Source organism: Apis cerana, linkage group LG9, assembly GCF_029169275.1.
Source record: "Apis cerana isolate GH-2021 linkage group LG9, AcerK_1.0, whole genome shotgun sequence".
In the NCBI taxonomy this organism is placed as follows: Eukaryota; Metazoa; Arthropoda; class Insecta; order Hymenoptera; family Apidae; genus Apis; species Apis cerana.
The window spans coordinates 832,774-860,122 of record NC_083860.1 but is presented as its reverse complement, the minus strand read 5'-3'; the positions used below and the strand labels follow the sequence as shown (position 1 = coordinate 860,122).

The window sequence follows — 27,349 nt, the reverse complement described above, 5'->3', positions numbered from 1 at the left end:
TCTTTTATATATTTATTATGCAATATATATATATCAATAGTTTATAAATGAGATTGCATAAAATAAATCAATTTCTATAGTTAATATATATATTACTTATATATAAGTATTTAATATATATAAAGTAAAGTAAGAAATATTATTTTATTTTTCTCTTAATTTTCATTGAAAATAATCAATTATAAAAATGTAATTTTTTAATATTAATTTTATTTTCCTTCAAAATTATTTCTATATTTTATTTTTGATAGATTTGAGATCAATTAATTAAAGAAATAGATATTTTTAGATAGAATATTTTATTTTGTATATTACATAACATTTATTAATAATTAAATAATATATAATATATATTTTATCATTGTCTTCATTGAAATTAATGCGATATTTTTAATTTTTGTTAAAATATTTCTTTTTTAAATATTATTGTTATTTTCTATGTTTATGTATTTAATATTTCCGATTCTATATAATCCTATATAATTTTATCCTATAAATTCTCTTCTGCGTTTAACTTGTATTTCTTTATATATATAGCATATATTTAACGTTTTCTATGATGATTTTCTCTGATATATTCAATTATTTTTATATTATTTATTTTTTCCATTTCTTCTAAATTAATTGATTTTATCTAAATAATTTGAATTATCTAAATAAGAATATTATTTTATTTCAAAAGGAGTTATTATTTTTTACAATTTATAAATATTTTCGCAAATTAAAAATTTAAAATTATTTAAATCTATTGGCTTAGAAGTTTCATTATTTACTTTAGAGATATTCTATTTTTGCTATAAAATTCTTGTTTTCTTCCTGTTCAAATTATTTCGATTAACATTTATTTTATTTCATAAAAAAACTTATTTCATGAAAAAACTTTCAATTTTAAGTTTAGTTAAGTTTAACTTAACTTCTATATATTTATCTTTACATTTATCTTAATTTTTCGACAAATGAATCATTTATCACTATTCAAAAACAAAATTCCTTTTTCGATTAAATTTTGCTTCATGATTCAAAATTTATTTATAATTTTTTGAATAAAATGTATTTTACCAATTTACTTCATTTAAAATTTTATTTTAATAATATATTTACGATGAGATATCATATTTTAATAATACTTTGCTTTCTCTTAGTTATTTTACAATTTACGCATGATTGTCAATGATAGTTGTTTTGCAATAAGAAAAGCTATTAATACCTTTTTAATGTTATTATAATATGATAGAAGTGTATATATAAGAAATATAAAAATTAATTTTGGATTAAAATTTATTTGCTTTATTTATTTCAAATTATTTCTATACGGAAAAATTTAAAAAAAATCACATTTTATTAATATTTAAACATTGAGTTCATAGAGTACACTTATTTCAATGAATAAATTGTGTATTATATCACAAAATATTTATATACAAGGATGCCAATAAATTATCATTAATATAATTTAAAATTATAATAAAATAGATAGATTTATAAAATATATTTATGGATTTCTTGCCAAAATAAATATAAATGTTAGTACATTTTTTGAAATCCATTTATTGAGTTATAAATTATTTAAATTTGCAATAAATGAAATGAAATAGAGATAGAACAAAATGACGGTATAATAGAGATGAAGCTATCTCTATAGGTTTAATTATTGATTATTATTATTTTATTATCTTATTAATAGTATCTTATTAATAGTTTTTAATAATCGATATATTGTTAAGATCATTAAAATATTGTTAAGAAATAAAATTGATTGAAATTTCTATTATTTTTTATTAAAATATATAAAAATATTATTTAATAAATTGTTATAAAAATAAATAGACTTTATTAAAAAATTATTGTAATTAAATATTGTAATTAATTTAATTTAAATCTTTTCTATTCATTATTGATATCAACGATATTTTGAATATATTAATGAAATATAATTTATCCATAAATAATCATTAACACTATTTTTAATAATAAATTTGAAGAAAATTGAATTGAAGAAAAAATAGAAATTTTAGTTACTTTTATACGTTACTAATATCTTAATGATATTATCAATATATTAAATTATTGATATTTATCAATAAAAATATTGATCGTCATAACTCTATTTCAAACTTAAATTCAATTATTTATAAATTTAATTAAATAAGCTTCATCAATTGATATTTTGACCTAGACAGATAGAATCAGCATATATATAAATAAAATGTAACATAAATGAAACATATCGATTTAATATCAATTGATGAGCAATTAAAACAAGAAAAACAAGAAATTGTTAATAATAAAATAAATAAAAAACGTTAAAAAAAGCAAAATGAGGAATGGATAAAAATAAATAAGTAAAAAAATAATAATACTGTAAGAAAATGTATGGGCGAATTTGACGCGATAAGACTATACATGTCGAATGAAGAAAAATCCTTCAAGATAACCGTTGAATATATCATTGAATTTTGCTTATATATATGCGTTCATAACGACGTACATCACTGCGACTTTTTATCGTCTTGTATTACATGCTTCTATACATGCTGTTAAGCCATAAACAAAAGATTTCTAATATTTAATAGTCACTGAATAACTTTAATCGCAATTAATGAAAAAAAAATTTCTTTTAATTTTCGTCAAATGAAATTAATATCTATATAATATTTTTATAAAAAAATAAAAAAATTCAATTATGATCGTTATTCTATTTTTTAATTTTTTGTAACAATTGATTTACAGTTTAAATATTTTTATTTTAAAATAATTTTTCTTCGGATATCGCAAAAAATAATTTTAATTATTGTATGTTAACATATACGTTGAAACATACATTGAAACATACTATGTTTGAAATGCATAAATAAATGCGAAGAGTGTATAGTATAATTAGTTACTGTAAAGACTCATAAGAGAAAGAGAAAAAATTTGTAATGTGAATGAGAAATCTTAAGATATAAATCATTTTAATGAATACATTTTTAGGAAAATAGGATAATAATCTTAAAAAACTTATCATGAAAAAACAAAATCCGAAAGTCGAAAAGTCGAAAGAAAATTGAACACATATTAGATAGCGTAAAATAGACACATATAATGTATCAAAATTAACAATGATCAGATTTAGACATAAATTTTAGATTAGATTTTGAATGATTTGAAAATTTTTTTTATTATGTTTCCTTGAATTGTTATTCTAAATTTTTTTTATATTATGATTATTGTGATTTTTAAAAATGATTTTAAGATTTAAAGAATATAAGTATAAAAATTAAATATTATTTAATAATTAATAAATTTTGTTCACTGATATAAATCACTGACTTATACATTTTCTTATATAAATATGAAATTTTCTTCATTATTATGGTTTTAATAACAATAAATTTTAATTTAAAATATAAATTTAAGAAATATTATAAATTTATAGACATAATGTTAAAATTGAAATCAGTAGAGTTGATATTTGAAGCAAATATATAGACAAAATTCAATATACATTAATGAAAGTTTTTATTTTTATATTAATTTTATATTAATATTCGAAACTAATAATGAATTTATAATAAATAATTTATTTATAATAAAATATATAATAAAATGTATTTATAATAAAATATATAATAAAATATATTTATAATAAAATAAATTTATATATAATTTATAATAATATTTGAAACTAATAACCAAAGCTAAAATTTGATATTTAAAGTTCTTCCTCTCTTTCTTATGACATTCTTTAAATTTCATTTCAATCAATACAAAATTATGCTTATATTATAATCTTATTTTATTAATCTTATATTATAAATAAGAATATATATATTAATGATCTTTTTTAATTCTATTCCAAATTTGATCTAAATATTCTTATTCAAAATTATTTCTATAAAGAAAAAAACATTATTTTCCAAAAATAAAAATTAAATACATATTATAAATATATCATACATATTATAAATATAATATAAATTATTGAATAAAAATATTATAAAATCAATTAAAATAATAATGATTGGAGGAATTTTAAAAAATTTGAAATAATCAAATTCAACTTAAATATTTTCTGTATAATATACTTTGAAAATTTTTAAATTATTAAATGATATATAAACATTAAGAAAAATAAAAAAGAATTTTGTTCTATTCTTTTTCATCTTATTATGGACTAAAATAATCGAATCGTGTTTTATATTCTTATATTATGTGAAAGATATATTTTTGGATATAAAATCTACAAATATTGATATTTTTTATTATGTTTATATATGAAAAAATTCAGTAATATATTATTAAAAAAAGTAGCTTCTGATCATCTTGACCACAATATTATCATGAATAACTTTTCTTCAGAAAAAAATTATTTCTAATGATGGCATTGATACCAATAATCCGATATCAAAGTACTCAATAAATAAATATTGATAAGTATCGAAATTTTAAATATTTAGTATTAATTATCGATACTCATTCTTTTTCATTTGATACTAATATAAATGAATAGAAATCCACTTTATAAAGATATGAATATTCATTTGATACTTAATGAAAATATCGATATTTTATTATTTTTTCTCTCTATACTCTTCATATTATAAGTAAATTAAATACTACATATTTATGATTCGAATATAATTTAAAAACAAATAATACGATCTACAGTTATATGCATATGACTTATATGATATATATGTATGTGTATATATATATATATATATATATATATACACATACATATTTATGAAATATTTATAAATAGTAGTAAATATTTCGTTAATATCGATACTTATATTGGATATCAAATAAATATCGATATTTTTGTGTAGCTATTAAGAAGAGTGAATCGATTTCTTTTGATACTTTTGATATTTTATGATATTTTTTGCTTTTAATATGCATAGAAATTTTGACATCAAAAATTCATAAATTATTTTGATATCAATATTGGAAGTAATCACATTATTATTTCCTTATTTCCTTAACCAACAATCTTTTACAGTTTTTAAGATATTTGCAAAAAATGATTGTTATTATTAGATTTTGATTAGATTTTCAATTTGTAATCACAGTTTATCTATTTAAAAATATATCATAGCAACAACATTTTTCGGATTTGCGAAATGCAAAAATAAAATAAAATAAAATAATTCTTGGATAACCAAAATTATGAATATTAATATCATTGTTGATATCTGTTGTTGTATTAATTTCTATAATAATATCCATTGTATAATAATTTCGATTTATTTGAAGAATTCGTGGAATACCGTCTAAGTTTGGTATTGGATTTAAAATATTTTATTAAATATTTAGTAGATTTTTTAATCAATCCATCCATCATATATTTTGAACATTACTTGTTACGATATGTTTATATTATAAATATAGACATATTAAAAATATTATAAAGAATTGGGCATTAATATATTGAAAAAGTAATAATTAAAATTTTGAATAAAGTTACTTTAAATAATAATTAATAATATAATTTAAAATGTTTGAACATTAATTCATTTAAATATTATATTTTATTAAATATTATAGTTGATTCGTTCTTCATATAAGTTCAATCATTTGATTATAGTTATTCCATACTTTTTGAATAATAAATTATTTGAATAATAACATATTGAAATATTGAAATTTATTTTTAACTTCAACCATTAAAATTTTGTTTATGTTATTTTTGGTTTATAGAAACAATAGATAAATGACAATCACATATTATAAATATATAAGCATATATATATATATATATATATATATAGTAATTTGTTTTTAAATATTCCGAAAAACAGTGATAACATGTAAAAGAATTAATTATTCTTGTAATTGAAAATCTTGTCCTTTAACAAAAATAACAAAAAATCATTAAAATTGGTGAAAATCCATCTATTCTAAATAATTATCAAATATTAAATTATACTATAACCTATTAGAATAAATAAACAATATTTTTGAGACACAAAAACAATAAAAATAATTGATATATAAATTTATGTTTTGTTTGATATTAATTACACTTGAGTATAAAATATACAATTGAAAAAAGTTGCTACATTACTACATTTGATGTATTCTATATATATAAAATTATATTAATAAAAGATATAATAAAAGTATATAGTAATAAAAAAAAATTGAGCCAGTTTCATAGTTTTTAAGCTTGTTATGTTATCGAAATCTCTTTTTGAAGATTCATTTTCTATTTTATTCTTATTTTTAAGATTTAAGATTTAAAAAATTTATAAACGTAATCACAAATTTATAAACGTAAAGAAAATATAAAAGATGATATTTTGACTAACAAGATGATGAAACTTTTTAGAATATAATTGACAGATAATTGAACATAGGTCAAAAAAATGGATATATTTTCAAACTTAGATTTTTTTGTTACTTTATAACAGTAGAAAAATCTGAAACTGACTGGAAAGAACGTAATATAAAAGATAAACAGAATTGACAACGCATAATTTTTTTTTTTACAAAGCAGTATTTCACAGATGAATAAAATAAACTTACGGAATCAAAACAATGAACATCATGGACTCTCAATATAATTTTTGAACTTACGCGATTTAGTATAAATTTCATATAATTTTATTATATGCAACATTATTTTTGAATTATTTAAATAAATGTTATTTGCAAATAAGTGTTTTTATTATTTAAATAAAATAATCAATAAATAATCAATTGTGCGAATTCTATAAGTCTAACAAAGAGTCTTCTTTTGATTTTTATTTTTTTGATGAATTGAATTTGATTTATTATCTTAATGATATCTTAATAATTCGAAAGTAAAATATAATGTCTACTGCAAATAATTTTGCAATAAAAATGAATTTGAATATACACTTGAGTATATAACAATCAATCATAACAATTTTTATACTATATGATATTTCTAAAATTTCTTTTTTTTTCTTTATTAAATTATTACATGAAGAATAATTAAAAAAGAACTATAAGATTAATATATTTCATTATTTGGTATTATAATATTTGTAGCAATATATAAATAAATATTTCAAAAAGAGATATCAAATAATTAGAGTTTTTAATTCTGTTTTTTTATTTTTTCATTAAACAATGGATTAACTGTTACATTTTTGGTTTATAAAAAATAATACAATAAAATCTTTTTAATTCAATTAATTATAATTTTTCTATCAAAAATATAAATCGCTAATATACAAAAATAATTAAATAATTAAATTAAATATTTAAAAATATTTTTTTTTAACTTATATTTATTTGCTTAAAAACAATTGAAATAAAGAATATAATTTATATATCTGAAAATTTATTTTGTGCGTATGCAAACATTGAATACAAACGATGCTGCACTTTTCAAAAAATACATTTCACGTCAGCTCATATCAATTCTCATATATATGTAATAAATAAAACAATTTGAAACAATTAATTTTGAATTTTATTTTCGCTTATCAAATATTTATAATTATTAAATAATATTAATATTTATTAATTATTAAATAATAATAAATATAATCAAAAAGTAATCAGTTTTAAATATTATCAGTTTAATATTTTTAATTTTAAATCATTGAAGATAAAGATAATATTGAAAGATAATATTACGATTCAAAATTGAACAAGAATTCCCAAATATGAGAAATATAAAGTATTAAAAAAATTTATTTTTTTTTATATAATATAAAAATATTTTATATAATATAATATAAAAATATTATTTTATAAACAAGATTATATTAATATGAACATTTTTCATTATTTTTAAATATATATATTTTATAAAACATTATATATTTTATAAATATATATTTTATTTTATATATTTATATATAATATAATAATATTATATATTTTATTAATAATCTAATTTTTATCATTAAATTTTATCATCTAATTAACAGATTTTATAATATCATTTTATTTTACATATAGTGATAAATTAAAATTAATATATTTTTATGTGATTTTTGAAATAAATATATTTCTTACGATTTTTCATTTAATGTTAAATGTTTAATGTTAAAGATTAAATATTTAATATTTAGTAAATTATTTCATATTAAAAAAAAAAATATATCAATAATGCTAAAGTCAATAATGTTAAGATCAGCAAATGTAAATTAAATAAAAATTTATTTTTAAATTAGTAAATAAGAAAGTCAGAAGATGCAACATATTAATGATTCAATTAATTATAATTGTTTCAGAATATAGAAATTATTGTAAAAAAAATGCAAATAATTTTTTTTTTACTTAAATTTATCAAATTTTAATACAAATTTGATTATTATCTTTATTATTATATTATATTATCATATTTTTTATATATTATATTAATTATAGTTTCTCATGTATTAAATTATAATTAATTAAATTATAATTTATATTTTTTACTTTAAAAAATTTGTTTAATTAAAATAAATATAAAATAAATTAAGAAGCACAAATTATATACTTATATTATATAATTATTATTAATAATTAAAAGATATTCTTAAAATTATAAGATTATATTTTCGATACAATAATAAATTATTATTAAATCAGAATTAATAATTTAATTTAATATTCATATTTCTTAAAATTAAAAAATTTTTAAAGAAAAAAAAAAGAAAAAAAGATTGGATAAAAATTTAAGGATCACATAATAGTACTAATTTAATATAAAATATGAAGTATGCATCATATATAACATATATAAAAATGTGAAAAGAAAAATATAAGATATTATTTCAATCATTACTAAACAAAATACATTTTTCTAAAACAAAACATTTATAATTTTATATTTTTGTTATTTTTACTTTTTGGAATTTGAAAGGCAACTTTTTTTTTTAACTTCATAAGCATCACTAAAAAACTGTGTCAAGAAATATTATTAGAAGTCGATAATGCTTGTTGAATCAAATTAAGAATTACTGATCTTACTTGAATATTCAAATTAACTTAAATTTGTGTTATGTTATGTTATGTAGATTTTTATTGAAATTCATTAATGTTATATTATATTATATTTGATTATATTTTATTAATATTAATAAATTATTATTGAGTTATTATTAAGTTATTATTGAGTTATTATTATTATTATTAAGTTATTATTTGAATAAATAATATTGATTAATTAATACCTAATAATTAAAAGATTAATTCTATGATTGAATAAATTAATTATATAAATAAATTAGAATAAAAAATTTGTATACTTTTTTTTTCGAAGTTAAAAATAAATATAATTGCTTTATAAATAATGTAATTCTTTTATAAAATTTTTATAAAAAAAAATTTTTTTTTCAATATATTTCAATAAATTAAAAACTTAAATAATTAAAAATATTTTTTAATTCTTATTTTAACATATTTTTGGTATCATAATATAATAAATATATATATATATATATATATATAATTACATATAATATATATTATTTATGTCTGATGTATTTTTAAAGAAATTTTTAAAATCACTTAAAAAAATTTATAACACTTTTTATAAAATTTATATCATTTAAAAATTTATAAATTTTAAATATAAACATATTTAAAAAATAATTTTTTTAATCATATGTTATTGAAATATTTTATGTATTCATTAAATTATACATTTAAATTTTTGCAACATAAAAAGTCATAATTTTTTAAATATCAAAATTTCTGAATAAAAATTATTTTTTTCTTAAGTTTAAATATATTTATCATATATATATATATATATATATATATAATAGGATAGAAATAGACAAGAGAATAAAAATTGTATGATTATATTCTATTAAAAAAAAAAATTTGCTTCTAATTCTTTAAATTTATAAAAATAAAAAGTAATTTTTATAAAATAATCTTTAATGTATCTATTTCAAGTTTTAATTTTTTTTATTATGATTTGATTGATATTTAAAATATTAAAAATATTTATAATATAAATGAAAAATTAAAAATATTTGGAAAAATAAAATTTTTTAATCAGTAAAAATAATTTTTTTTTAATCAGTTACTATTTGTTTAAAAATTTGTCATATTATAATCTTTATTTAATTCAATTTCGACTTCGGAATTTAGACTTTTATTTTTTGAATTTGTTTTTTTTTTCTATTGGTATTAAATTTAAGCAATATATTTATTATATATTATATATAATTTTTTTTTATCATTTTATATCATTTTAATCATGTTATTTTTCAATATTTATAATTTTTCAATATTAATTTTTGCCAATTTTGTTGTAATTTTTTTTATCTTTTTTAAATTATTTCTTTTCTTTAAATAGTCTAGTTACTATTATTTCAATTTTAATTTTTTCAATTTTAACTTTATAGGTTAAAATCACGATCAGAATTTCAAATGAACATAAAAAAATATTCATATTATATGTATATACAAATATAAGAAAGTATATGGTCTAAAGTAAATATATATTGATTTTGAATTATCATAATTCAAAAATTATTAAATTTATTGTAAAAACTTTTTATATAACTATTTTACATATTACATATTTTATCTGAATTATTGAATCAAAATTTCATCTTTCTCTTTATCTCTACAACAAAATAATAAATATTAATAAAAATTTAAATTTAAAATTTAAAAAAATTTTTAAACTATTTCCAATATCGAAAGCAATTATAAAATAATCTTAATTTAAATTTATAAAAATCAAAAAAATATTTATTAAACTAAATTATTATATTATATTATTATATTATTTATTAAACTAAATTATTATATTAAATGAAAAGAAAACTAAATATTTGTATTCATGCATTAAAAAAATAACATTAAAAAAATTACTTAATTAAAGATATTTCTATATACAGAATTATAACAAATATATATGTAAATGAATTCTTTATGATTAATTCTTACATTCGATATATTGCATTTATTTGATAATAGATATATAACTATTCTTCATTTTTACAAATTAAAAAAAATTATTTTCCAAGAACTTAATTAATTTTTTCATTTATATTGCAAAGATTTTTTAAAGTAAATGAAAGGATTCATAAAGAAAAAATATTATAATTCATAATGTGATAAAAGTAATGTAATAATTTTATAATGAAAAGAAATTCTAAAAAAGAAAGAATAAATATATCTTAAAAATTTAAAAAACAAAAAATTAATTTTAAAATTCTTATAATATCAAAAATTAATTTTATAGAAACCACTTTTTGTATATTAAATCTTAGGAATAACTTTTTTTCGCTATTATAAAATAATTATAATATATACAAATTGATTATTTCATTCTAAAAAAAATATCAACTTAGTATAAAAATCTCCAAAAGAATTTAAGTTCTTTAATAATTATTCTATTTAATTTAAAAGCTTATCTAATTTAATAATTAAAAAGATATAGGATCTTTAAATATAAAAAAATGATTATTTTTTATAATATAAAATATATTTATTCTTATAAATTATTTTTTATTTGTTTTCCTATTAACAAAAATATAAATAATTATATTATATTCATATATTAATGATAAATGTAGACTTCTTGTTCAAACAATTTTTTTATTAATGAAAAAAATTCGTTATTTTTCAATTTTTGAGTTTAAATTCTTGTTTAAAAATATTTAATAACAAAAAAATGTTTGTAATAAATAAAGAATTGATAATATGTAATTGAAATAATATATTATATATGATATATTAAATTATTTAATTTGTTTTCGTTGCTTATAAAATAAACATATGTATAAATGTATATGTAATAATATCAATTTAATAAATTGTGTTGTCAAAACCAATGATTTTTATTTATTTTATATTGTATATAAGCATTATATATATATTATATATTATATATATATATATTATATATATATTATAATAGATTATGTATGGAAATGTTTTTTTATTAATGGAATATCATTTCAAATACATAAAATCATTTGCATATGAATTATATGTAAAATTTTCAATTATAAAATAATTAAGTTCTAATGTTTTATTATAAAAAATATTTTTAGGTAAGATTTATACAAAATATAAAAAAAAATGAGGAAAATTTAGAAATTGATTTTTATGCAAAATTCATTATATACGAATTTTCATTAAAATTAAAATTTTCAAAATTAATGAATTTTCTTACAAGAAAATATGTAGATTTTTGTGATTGTATTTTTATTTCATATTATTTTATAAAATTCTATAATGAATATAAAATAAATAGATTATGAAAAAATGAGATTGGTTATACTTGTTACGAAATAAACTGCAGTGATAAAAATAAGAGAAAAGAAAGTTCGTTATGAAATAATTGATATTAGTTGATCCTAGAGAGACTTATAAATCACATGTTCTATTGCTATCGTTTTTAGCATATAAAACATACAGATAAAAACATTACAATTTATTAATTTTTGATATTAGGTAATAATCCAATTAAGTTTAAATTTGTTAAGAATATATATAGAATATATAGAATAGAATAATATAGAATAAAAAATTATTAGTAATATGGAATTAGACATTTTAAACAAGATTTATATTAGTTAAATAATTTTTTTTTCTACTTTTATATATACATATATTATATTTTTTAAAAATTACTTTTTAAAATTATTTTATTTTATAAAAATGTACAATATTAATATTATAATGTATATAATAATTTATAATTATTATATTATATTATAATATCTTACTTATTATAACAGTTTAATTAAAATAATTGATTATATTCATACTTAAAAATAAACGAAACATGTTTATTTTTTATATACATATACTTTATAAAAATATATAAAATAGTTAAAGTGAAATATTTATAAAACAGAGGATTCGAATTTCCATTCATTTCCATTTTTTTATTTAATTTTTTATAATTATAGTATTAATTAATATAAATATTATTAATAATATTATTGAACTTCGTTCTTATAAATTTATATTATCATATATCATATATTATAATAATTAAAACAATTATTATATAAATAATATAAATCAAATATGTACCGATATTATAAAAAAATAACTTTGATATAATTATTTCTTTAGCTATTTTCTATTTTGAATTTCTTTTTACAAATAAAAAAGATTTCATTAAAGAAAATTTTAATGATTTGAATAATAGATTGAATCTTTCAAATGATTATGAAAAGAGAAAAAATGAATATTATAACGATCTAAATAAATAATATAGAAACAATGTGCATTTCTAAAAAACAGAAAACAAAATTGATAATTATTTCAAATCAAAAGTTAATTGATAGTTAATATATTAAAAGTGATAAAAAACTAATATTTCTTTTATTTAAAATTAATTAAATATAATTATAACTAAAATTGTTTGTTCTGAAATGATTTATTTCAGAAAATATTAATTATAAAATTATTATGTAAAAAAAAATTAAAAAATTTTGCAATTTTGAAAATACAAAATGTTGTGATATTGATTTGATAAAATATAAAAAATAGAATATACAATTGATAATAATAATATATAATAATTATATATATTAATATATATATTAATATAAAATAATAAATAATTATAATATTTAAAAAATAATATTTATTTCTTTATAAATATCAATAATATTTATAATCAATAATATGTTTTTCTGATATTTTTAAGATTAAATATTGTTGCTCCAACTTCTTCTTGGAGCTATGGTATGTAATAATAAAACTAATTTATTACAAAGTTCGTTGTTAACAAGTTTAATTGTAAAATGATCAAAAGCAAAGTCCATATGCTAATGAAAATTTACGTTATCATTAAAATTTGAGGTTACAAGTTCGAAAGAGTTCTAAATTCGAAAAGTTCTTGAAGGTTAGAGGATTCTAAAGATTCAAATAGTTCAATGATTCTGAAAGTTTTGACGATTAAAGTGTTATGAAAATTCGAAAGATTCAATAGTTTTTAAAAGTTCTGACGGTTAAAGTCTTCTGAAAGTTCTGAAGATTCAAAGCTTTTGCAGGTTCTGTCATTCAAAAAATTCTCCTAAAATGCTGGTACTCTCTAAAGCCTCCTCCATGTTGAAATCGGTCTTCAGCATACAAGTGACTATGATATAATAACATTGTGGATTACTCTTCTGATTGAGCGACACTCCTAATTCTTAGAATGAGATTAAGGGATTATAAAATCCGTTGTTTTTGCCAAGAAACTGTTTTGCAAATATTTGCAATAATTCTTCCCAAATAAATGCTAATTGCTATTGAGATTGGCATGGCTGAAAAAATATCAGGTTCTAGGATCACATTGATACTCCAGTCATTTATGCTGAATTGTTTTTAAATATACAAAGCGAAGAGTCATCCAAATTCTTCTCTTAAAAATGTTATTGTTTTCACAGCATAATTTTGTTTAATGTCTGAACAAATATTTTTTTGTAATACTATTATGTTTTTTTCTTTATTACTTATCTTTAAAAATAATTTTTAATGAATTTGATATCATTACAATTTCAAAAACTTTTTTCGGAAGTAATATTAGATTAAAATTATTAGTAAATCTGAAAAAAAGATTAGATCATATGAACATAGATTAGTATGCAAAATTAATGAAATGAAGTCGAATTAAATTTTTGTCAAAAAATTGATATTTAAATTATTATAGTTTGTTAAAAAAATATGTAACAATTTAAGTATGTATTTAAGTAAATTATGTAACTTAAATTATATAAATTATGTAATCTTGGGTTCATTTTAAAGGATGAAATCTCTATTTTCACATTCTTCAATTTCATTTTTTCAATAATTCATTCTCAATTATAAAACGGATTGTGAATTTGAAATTGCTTTTTTCTTTTCAAATTTTACAAATTCAAACTCTATAAAAAAAATTTTTATTTTAAAACATTCAGTACAATTTGCAAATTTGTTTTTAAATGACTTTATAAAAATTCTTCAATTTGTTTCAATTTTTCTTTTATTTTTAAAATAAAAATAAAACCTCTTTACTTTGAAAATTTTTATATTTTTTGGCTGTTTTATAACACTTTAAATAAAAAGTGGGCCGTCCTTAAAATAACCTGAAATACATTATAAAGAAGTTGCATAGTTGAACTTTTTATTTTAATTTTAACATGTAAATTTTCTCTCGTAATATAAATATGTATTTCTGTATCATCCTGAAATTTTACTTTTTTTCGACATAGAATTTTGCAATTAATAAAATTTTTTTGAAATAATAATTATATAAGAAAATAATATTTCAAATATATATATATATATATATTTATGTATCATTAAAAAAAAGAATTATATATATAATTAATATATATATATAAATATAAATAAATTTTTAGTGAATAGAAAAGGAATATTTATTGAATATAGTTATCTTTAAAGCTTATAATTTTTCAAATAAATATTTTACTAATATTTAAATGTAAATAATATTTGTTTATATAATTATTTCGGTTTTCATATATTTAATATTTAATTTATATATTTTTCAATTAATCTCAATTTTAAATATCAATAATACGATAAATAATAAAATTTTATTTAATGAGATTTTATTTTTAAAAATAAAGTCTATCTCTCCAGGATTTATTCTATTTATTTATTTTATAACGAATTTCCTTAGTCGAATCAATTGAAATATATCACTTACCCAAATGCAGATAGGCTCGTCAAGCATGCATTCGAGCAATTCCTTCAAATGCATCGCTAAATTCCTTGGATCGGACTCGATGTTATTGGCCGATTCGCTCTCAGTCTCCACATAAGTGTGGTTGCTTTTCCATGCTGGGTCCTTAATGATTTGAACAGCATAATATACCGAGCAGGATAACACGGCGAAGCTGATTGCCGTATATACTCGGAGGTTTGGGATTGGAAGTCGATCCAAGAATTCCATCGGCATTTTCACGCTTCTTATGATTTTATATTTCCTGTAAATATATATGTATATATATGAATATTTCTTTTTTAAAATATTTAATATATATTTTATTTATATTTAGATAAATATTTATAAAAAAGTATCATTTTCTGATACTTGGATGATTTTTTAATACGTTGTAAAAATTTTACTTAACAATCTTTACTAAAAATTTATTAATGAAATCTAATATAATATATATTCAAATTCAATATAAATTCGAAATTAAATAAAATTTTTGTTTGGCATTAATTTATTTTAATTGTAAGATTAATTTCTTAAATCAAAATTAAATAAAAACTTATTTAATTGTTAGTTTATTTATAATAAACAACGACTATGAAATAAAATTTTCAACATTATATTTAGATGATCTTGATAATATATTAAAAAAAATTAACAAAATAAGAGAATAATATCTTTTATAAATAATTAATTAAATTGTTCCATTTTATTTAATTATTGTTTTAAATAATAAAGTATAATAAATAATAAGTAAATGCATCCATTGAATTTATGAAAAAATAGTATCAATTTCGTAACAAAAATAAATCAATTTATTATAATGCATCATCCAATTTTATAAATCATTTAAATTTTATACAATATAAAAATCTTATTCCTTTGTAATACTACATCACGTATGATTCGACATTACTTTTCTTTCCAAATATAAAATAAATTTTTCCAAATACAAAAAAATATAACACATATTATTTAAATTTTTGCATTATTAATAATGCAAAAAAAGCATATATTTTTTCGATTGCCTGATTAGAAATAATAATTGGATGGGAAATTATATATTATTATTTTGCATTTATAATATAAACTAAAAAAATAAAATTAGTGCTTTTCAAATCGCAAAATACCAGATGGAAAAAAAAAATTTGTTATATATTCAAAACACATTGAAAAAAAATTTAGATTGACATATGAGAGAATATTTTAGAAGATATCATACAATGATTAATTATAACTTATGTATATAACTAATTGTAATAAATTAACAATTAATTTAATTTACATTAATTTTAGAATTATATATATTATATGTAAAAATGCTCATACATCCAAATATGTTATTAATAAACATAAAAAATAGATAATGATTAACTCTTGAAAAATTAAAATAATAAAAAACAATATGATATCCATTCAATAATAAATAATGAAATTATTGGAATGAAAAATTTAAAATAAAAGATTAATAAAATATAATATTATATATAGTTATATAGTATTATATATAATTTATTTTTTATATTTTTCTCAAGAATTTATTTATTAATTATTTATAATATTTAAAATTAAATGATAAAATTATTAATATATCTTAGTTTGAAATTCGATTAAATTATTTATAAATCATATATTTTCATTCATAATATTTATTTCAAAGATATAGCAAACATTCTTCTGAAGAATAGTTGTATTAGTACGTTTTTTGAATTTATGTAACATGAAAATATAAATGAAAATATATAAATTGTTATATATTTAATTGCTATGACCTGCTTAATATATATTAATTTTTAAACTCATAAAAATACAATATATTTTATAAACAATCAATATTGTAAAATGAATTTATTATAAATAGAATATATATAAACTATCTGAAATTGTTTATTATTTTATTAAAAATTGATATAATTTTCTATTCCCAAAATATATGAATGACCTATTTTAATTTATAAATACAATTATCTTCTGAATTGTTCATTTTTTGGAAAATAATTTGTCTAAATTTTCTTTTAGAATCAGTTTTTTTTTAAACTTTTATTATATTTTCTAATAAAAACGAAATGTATTATATATTTGAATCGAGAAATATATTGGTTCAAAAGTTATGCACAATAAGAATTTGATAATATAACATATTGATTTACGTTAACATGATAACCGTTTAAATGGAAAATTTTATTATTTATTTAAACATTTAAACATTAAACTGATTTTTATGCAATTATATATTTTTCATAAACATTATTTATTTATGAATATATTATTATGAATATTTTTTTCCAAAATTATAATTTTATTTGTTTGATAATTGAATATAAACAAAAATAAACAAATTTATCATGTTTTGAATGAATTTTTTATTACAATATAATATTAAAAACTGGAAATTCTGAATAGTTTATCTAATACTATAATAGTCTCCAATATATTATTGATGTTTGTAAAACATTTTTTTTCAGAACAGCAATTTATATAATATTTATATAAATAAATCTATGTAATAAAATTATTGATATTTTGCAAACATTTTTAAAAACATATTTTAAATTATATGACATATTTTTTTAAATAATAAATCTAATTAAAAATCTAATTTTTTCTTAACTGTATAAAATTTTACAATTTATTATTATGTTTGAATTACAAAAATATTATTTTGAAAATAAATAAATATTTATATATTTATTTAATCTCAAATTTATCTTAAATGATTAGTTTCATTATTATTCTTTTAATCTTTTAAGAATGTTCGATTATTTGTATTTCAGTTCGGGACATCGGGACAAGAGAGCGTTGAATCTTTTCTCGTCGATTAATTTCCCACTACTTCGATTTCAGAAGTACGAAATATTTGCATTTCCCCATCATGAGCAAATACATTAATCACTACTATATGTATAATCAGAATTCTGATAATGCATTTAGTTAGCTGCTATATACATTATGCCATTCGATTTTAATTTTTGAAATATTTGAAAAAAAATTTGTTATTTAAAATTTCTTATATGACAATATAATATAATGTATGTATTAGAATTATTTATTTATTTGTTGTTAATATAAATATATTAAGCATCAGGTAAATATATATATATATATATATATATATATATATATATATATATATATATATACATATATACATATAATATACATATATACATATATATATATAAAGAATCAATTAGTTATTTCAAATTGTGATAAATTCCAAATATTCTAACTCATACTGAACATTCCATAAAAATTATCACATTGTTGCTAATATTTTTAGAAAAAGATTAACTATGGTGAATTCTTTAAATTCATGAAATGTGAAAATAAAATAAAATAATTCTAGAATGATTGATTATGTATATAGCTGTTGAATTTTTTATAAATTTTCTTAATTCAACATATAACCATAAATTATTCTATCATCTTGTATATACATATATTTTCTAATAAATACTATATAATAGCAATAATTCTTATTAATATCTCGAAAATTTTTAGCAAAATGAATTTTTAATCCAAATTATAATTATTGTAATCTTTAAGTAAATTTTTAATCGAGTTATTTTTAATTCCTTGTTTCAATAATTAAAGGCAATCAATATAATTGATCATTTAAAAAAAAAATTACAATTTTGCCCAATTGATAATTATGTATTATTTTATAGGATAAATCCGATTACTTTGACCTTGATATATATTTTCAAGAACATCATCCTAATTTTCTTTCATAATTTAATTGCCGATCTCTTTTTTTAATTTTTGGAATATTTGTAAAAATTATATTTGGACAATTTTTGGAATATTTATAAAAAATGATTGTTATTGAATTTTATATATTTTGCATTTGTGATAATATAATAATCAATATGTGATCATTGTTTATTTGTTTTTATAAATATATCAGACCGATATTCAAAAAATATAATGATTAAACGGTTAAAAAATTTCCTCATGAATTTTAATGGACTTAATATGTCAATCTTAACTCATAGTGGATATTTCGCATTCCTTCGGATTCAAATGAGAAAATAAAATATAAATCAATTTTTGGTCGATCAAAATAATAGTAATAAATATGAGTAATAATGAGTATGCTGATATTGCTATTATTATTTTGATCATTATAATTTTGATTTTGCAATTTCGATTATTTTATAGAATTTATTTTTACATTCCATTGATCTAAATTATTCGAAATATCTATGTTCTCTATGGATAAATATAAAGCTCACTTATTATGTATTTTGAGTATTAGTATTAGTTAACTGTTATGTGTTTATAAATATATAAATAAATAAAATGATATATAAATTAATATATAAATAAATTGATAAATAATAATAAAGTAATAAAATAAAAAAGTTTATATAAATAATTATATAAAAGTTTATATATAAATAATATAAATAATTGTGCACAATTGTCTACAATTATCTATAATTGTCTACAATACAAAGTATTTATGTAATAGTACAATATTAGCAATTTTTTTTTGCAAATATTTCGAAAATCATTGATAAATTATAAATTGTTAATTATAAATTATAAATGTTGAATGATATTCTTGATATCAATATATCAAAATCAAGATGATCGAAATTGTTTTTTCACAAATTAATAAACATATAAAATATTTGATAGATTATTTAGAATGAATTTCTATATGCAAATTGAAGGAACATTGATTTTAAAGAAGTATATAATATGACTTTATGCGATTCAAATAAAAATTTTCTAAATTACAATCCGAGACAAAATAATAAGATATTTTATATCCAATTAATGTAATATAAAATCCAATTAATATAAATTAATACAATTAATATAAATTTTATTTTTTATTCTACGAAAAAAAAAAGAAATGTCTCAATTAAATACTATTGCTTGAAAGACTGTGTTTTGAAACAATACAATTATTTATAATGTGAATTTTTTGAATAGTAATTATAATAGTAATAATTTTAATTGTTTTTGCAATTAATGATTAACTGAATTCTGCGATTTTTATTAACTGATATTTGATTGATTTCTCATTCTTGCGGCGATCAGATGATTGATAACTGAATAATGTTCTAAACAAATACTACGATTTCTTACGATTTCTCCGTTCATAAATTTTCTAAAAAACTTAAAAAACTGTTCAATATACTGAAGCTAGTGAAAAATCAAGCTATTTTGGCCGCTTCTTATGTTTTTTGTCTTTAATATTTTTGTCTTTAATACTATGATTTTCAATATTTCTAGAGATTATTACAATGTATTTAAATTTTAAATTCATATAAAATTTGAAATTTTAATTCTTCATAGTAATTATTTAAAATAAATCAATAAATTGTTTCAAGAAATTAATTTGAATGATAATTAAATTAATTGACATTAATATATAACAGTTTTCAAATTCTGTAAAGCTTTCTTATAACACATTTGATAAATTTATCAATATGTAACTCATGGATTTTAATGATTTTTAAAAATATAGAGGAATATAGAGAATATAGAGTATAGAGGAAATAGAAATTTGTTTGCTTATTATATATAAAAATAATTAGAGAAAAATTTGCTTAAAATTTTCTTAACATATTTAAAAATTAAGATTCATGAGGACTCCACATATCAATATGTTAACTCACCTTTATTTACAAAAATTATAATTCCCACAAATTTAAGAATTACACATTACACGAAAGTTATAATTTATATACATAATTCTCAAAATTTATGGATTGGCAAAAATGTTTTAGAATTAATCTAGAAAAACATGAATCTATCAAGAATTTTAAATTGGGATATATTCGATTATTCGATTATTAAATTATTGAAAACAAACAGTTTTTTTTTTAATGCCACCAATATCATTGCGATGATATTGAAATTTTTATTATATCATACTAATATCAATTTAATTAAATTTCCTGCAAGCAAATTTTGAAAACAGCTGCGTTAGTTCATGTGTTCTTTGAATGCATATTAAAAATATAAATTATTATCTTTCATTTATTTTTTTCATGTTGTATTATTTCTTTCATGTTTTGTTGTTTTTTGATTTATAATGAAATACAATGAAATAAAATGATTTGAATATCTTACTCACATACTCTTCTTTATTCATTCATGTAGTTCATATATATGTTACTATACATTTCTTTATTATATAATCAATCAATCAAAGGATGACTCGTTTAAAATGATGGACAGTTCATTTCTTTATGATCTTCGAAAGTTATATAGATATAAAGCTAAGTTAAACAATTTCTCATCTCTATTTGACTTTTTATATGATATATATATATGATTTTATTAACTTTCTATTTTAATTATGATTAATTTTATGTTATTTGAATAAAAAATAATGATAATATATAAACTTTATTATGTGATGTTATATAATTAGATTTAATTTATTATGTTATCAATCAATTAAATTTAAAATAGAATGAAACATGAAATATGAATTATATACATATATTATATGTATTTATTTGTAATTCACAGAATAAATTGTGGATATATATTATATATATTTAAGAGATTCTAGCTTCATTTCATTTTTTATTGATAATAACTGTAAAAAAATAAATAAAGGATAAAACGAGATTGAGAATCGAATTTAAAAAATAAAAAATTTAAATGCTCGATATTTATCGTTTAACTAGATCTAGAAGAGGAATTTTTTTTATTGGAAGTTATTATTAAAGTACATAGAAATATTATCTGTAATAAGTTATAATAAAAACAGAAAAATAGAATTTATTTTTTGTTTTTTTAAAAACATATAATATTTAATATAAATTAGTTTTATTTGAGTTATTGATATATTAACGATATTTTATATAATATTTTGAATATATCAAATCAATGAAATGTTTTCAATGAAATTTTTCAATGAAATTCATAAATAATCGTTAATAATATCTTCAATAATAAATAAGAAAAAATAAGAATTCTAATTATTTTCATTTATTATCGATAGCCACAATTATATTATATGTGTATATATTTTGATATTAAGTTTATTTATTATTATTATTATTACTTTTTTAATTTTTATAGAAAATTCTATAAAAATTCTATAAAATAAATATTTTAAATAATAAAATACAGATAAAAAAATGTTTACATATTATTAAGAAAGTTGAAATATTTCGTATTTATTTGTATTTAACTATAATTAGAAATATTTTTATTAGCATTAACATTATTAGCAAAATTTTTATATGTAAAATGATCAAAGAAATTGATTTATGCAAAAAATTTTATTATAGTTTTATTTAAAAAGAAAATTGTAGTTGTATTTTGTAATTTTTTTTTAATCTCTGATAATTTTAAAGATATTTAGTACAAGACACTAGAATATATATGTGTATATATATATATATATATTAGAAAATTAATTAGAATGTTAAATTAAAAATATAAGAACAAAAAATTTAATTTAATTAATTTAAAATTTAATGTGTTTTATTTAATTTAATTATAATTTAAAGAAAATTAAAAAAAATATATATTCCAATAGATTCAATGGAAATATTATATATATATAATAATATATAAGATTGCAATCTCAAAGATTTCAAATATTTTTTGAATAATAAATAGTTTTAACGGTTATTAACGATAATTAAATATTTATTAGTTTAACAAAAAAAAAAATCATAGTATAAATATAGAAAAGTAGTAGGAAGAGGATGATATTTTTGTTTTGAAAAGATATAAAAAAAATTAGAACATTATTTTATTAAACATTGATAACATTGATAACATTGAAAAAATAATTAATTAATAATATCTAATTATAAATATATTATTTATATTATTATCTAATTATAATATCTAATTATAATATCTAATTATAAATATAATTTTTTTTCACATTTCTTTTTCTCTACTTTTTTTTTAAAAAAGTATATTTTATTCTGATAAATTGATCATATTAAAAGAGTTATTATGATTTGTGAAAGGATCAGTTTTTTAAATAAATAATTAAAAATTTTTTTAATATTATTTTATTAATTATTATTTCTTTAAATATAAAAATCACAATATTGTATTATAAACGATTTATTTATAAATAATACTATACCACAACATAATATTTTTTTAAAGAAATTTTTGACTCAATCTGAACTGATTTATTTTTTTTACTATTTTTTTTAAACGTTTACTAATATGTCAGTTTTTTAATTTGATAATAGTAATCCGTAACATATTTTTGCCGAGATTTTTAAATAATTTCAAAAAGATTCTTCATTTATGATAAATTTATTAATTATTTTATTCTTTTACTATTAATACTATCAAAAAATATTATCAAATATTATCAATATTATTATCATTATTGGTTCGTAAATAAATGAGATAGTTTCTAAATATTTTGTCAATAATTTTAACAATAAATATAATTTAGCTATGTTAAAAAATTTTGAACTTTTTTTTTGTATTATATCATTGCTTCTTCATTAGCATGTCTTGTTTTTTAAATAAATATAATTATATAAACATATTTTTGTTGAGTTAAAAAAAATAAAGAAAAATATTTTAAAAAAAAGTTTTTTAATATAAAATAGATTTAAAATCAAAGTAAAATTTTAGAAAAAAAAATTATTAAGGATAACTAGGGATGGAAATCCTGTTTTTATAATCATTCATAAATTTGTTTCATAAACTTATTAAATAAAATTAAAAACTTAATCAATTTAATTAGTATAATATTAAATGAAAATTACCGAATTATTTGTTTTTGAATAAATATTATTTTTTTAAATATAATAAAAAAGAATAGAGTAACAAATTATTAAAAATTATTACTTAAAAACTAATAACAATATTTTGTAAAATGAGAAACAATAAAAAATTTTACTTTTTATATCGAAAAAATTTAATTACATATTATTATCATACTTATTTGACAACAATTTAAAATTGAATACAAATGCATATGCATGAATATGATTATTAAAGAAAAAGATCGTCTCTAGCAAATTTTCTTTAAAAAATTTACAATGTCTCTTTTAATGCGCGTTTTTTTTCATATCATCTTTCTTGTTACACGTATTTAGAATGAAAGAATCAAAATAAAAAATATGTTTTATGATTATATATATTTATTATGATATTATATTTATTAATAAATATTTATAAAGATATTAAATTTATTATATTTATTAATGATATAAAATTTTTTATTTCTTAATATAGTAAGAAATTTTATAATTTAAATTTCTACTGAAAATATATGTATTAAAATATATGTATAAAATGTATTTAAAATAATGTAAATATATTATAAAATAATATTCGATATTGTAAAATGTAAATTATAAATATTAAATAAATATTATATAATATATTTAATAATAAAAAATTTTACTAAGAATTAAATCTAATGCAATATATAATACAATATAATACAAACAATAAAAAGAAGAAAGAATTTAATGAAAAAAATATGTTAATTAATAAAATATTTTTTTCTAAAATTATTTTTAAATGTTGTCAAAATAAATACAACTGTAATATATATTAATTTGTACTAGAAATTAAATATTTTTATATATTCATTATTACTTGTGATATGTATATATTTAAATAATTTTATGAAAAATTATAGAAAATAGCTTTATATTATGAACAATAATTAAATTATGTATATAATTTATTTTATCATGAAATTCGAGATTGAATTTTTATTTTATGAATGCTAAATAATATTAATCTAAATGAGAAATTAGATTTATTTTAAAATTTTAATTTATGTCAATAATAAAATAACTTTAATAATATGTTTATTTTAAACATATTTATATATTTTATATATATTTAATTTAATTTAATAAATACGTATATATAATTATTTTATGAATAATTATCGCAATTATTAATTATCTAGTGAATATGAATAAAAATCCATACTTCTTTAAATAATATATAAGATATGAATATATATATATATATATGAACTTAACCTTGTGTGATTTTACACACAATATTTATTAGAATATTGATAAATATTTATTTATATCTATATGTATATTCAATTTTTCTTATATACATATTTATTATTATTTCAATGACAATTTATTTTAACATTAAATAATTATATGATTCAAGATATATTATTTAACCTTCATTTTTTACTTGATGTAATTATAAAATTTTTTTGTTTTTATTAATAAATGATTAATGATATAGTTTTATATATGATTTTAGATAATTTTAAAGAAATACATATATTTATTTTCTTTTTATTAATTTTATATTTCATAGTTTTATGTATTTCGTCATTCATCTTTATAATTTTTTTTTTCTTTTTCATTTTCTTCTAAGTAATCATTCTTTTATATCTGTTATCTATTCAATTCATTCGTATTATTTTTCATTTAAGTATAATTATATCAGTATTATATTTAAATATATATAATATTTATAAATTATATTCTAGTATATTATGCATACCAAGTGATATGTATTACATATAATTAACCAATTCGATATTATATTTCTATAAAAAGACGCTCTATCGATACAGAACAAGTGGACTCACCTGAGATTGTCGATTAAAACACGTTGCTTTTAATCCATTACCAAAAATAGAGAAGATATTTTCAAGAATTTAGACTCAAGTCGGTACAAAGCACACTTAATGCATATTTACATTAAACTTGTGAAAAAAAGTGAATATACCGCACAGAAAATAGAAACCGGAAGGCCTCTGAAAGTAAGACTTTCTCGGTCGAAATCGTCCACTAGTTAACAGCACACGCGGTTCTTTGAGATTTTACATGGCATTCGTATCAATAAAATCTATGAATTGGCCGTATTTAAACGTATTTTGAACTAGAAAACCGTTTGTGTCACTCTTGTATTTTTTAGAAGAAATTTCAAGATGTTATTGCGACACAATACAACACAATGTGTCACGACAACTGCAGTGCTTGAGATCATTGAGGAGACTGATTGTACAGTCGATAAAGAAGTATCGATTGAGTTGGATATAACGAAGTGGGGGTGACTGGGTTGAATTTACTGCTTAGTCGACTTTATCGATCTTACGCGCGCAAATTTGAATCTTTATCATCAATTATAATTAAAAATTAAAAAATTAAATTATTAAATACTAAAATTTAAATATTTTTTAAGATATTTTAAATTCGTTTTCAGAATATCTGATAATAAAAATAATAAAATATTTTGATATAAGATTAATATACATTTACTATTTATAATATAATATAATATTATAGTATAATTTTTAATATTATTTTTTATTAATTAAGTTCATTTTTTTTATTACTATATAAATAATAAAAAAATAATGTATTCTTGTTTAAAATGTGTATTATTAATAAATCGTTTTATAAATGATATATGGAAGTAGATATTTGAAATTAGAAACGTTTAAAATTATATTAAACTTACTATTTTATAAATAATTATTCTATTTCATAAATCTATATTATTCTATACTATTTCATAAATATATCCTTTATTGTTTTATTAATAAGATAAAATATGTTTATTATTATGTTTATTAGCAATTTAAATAAAATAATAAAATAAAATAGAAAGTATTATAAAATAAAATTCGATATATTTTTTTTAATAATAATTTTTTAAAAATTTATAAAATATATTAAATTCATATAAAATTTTTCTTAAAAATAAAATGAAAAAGTTTTATTTTATATTTTTCACTTATTTTGATATAAATAGTATTATCTTTATGATGTTCCATTACTTACAGAACATATTATATGATTGAAGATT

General features: G+C 16.3%; 1 protein-coding gene across 2 annotated transcripts in view; it reads right to left on the bottom strand.

Moving 5' to 3' along the window:
• The window catches only part of LOC108001958 (E3 ubiquitin-protein ligase AMFR), a 63,621-nt gene extending 37,077 nt beyond the window's left edge, over positions 1–26,544 (bottom strand). Inside the window, exons 1-2 of one of the 2 annotated variants that reach the window (XM_062079780.1) lie at positions 26,127–26,544; positions 15,572–15,851 (exon numbers count right to left, since the gene is read on the bottom strand). In XM_062079780.1, coding sequence (XP_061935764.1) covers positions 15,572–15,823 — 252 coding nt within the window. In that variant the 5' untranslated portion in view covers positions 15,824–15,851; positions 26,127–26,544. The remainder of the gene's footprint in view (positions 1–15,571; positions 15,852–26,126) is intronic. The other variant, XM_062079779.1, reaches the window with a different exon arrangement.
• Between the last annotated feature and the right edge of the window lie 805 nt (positions 26,545–27,349).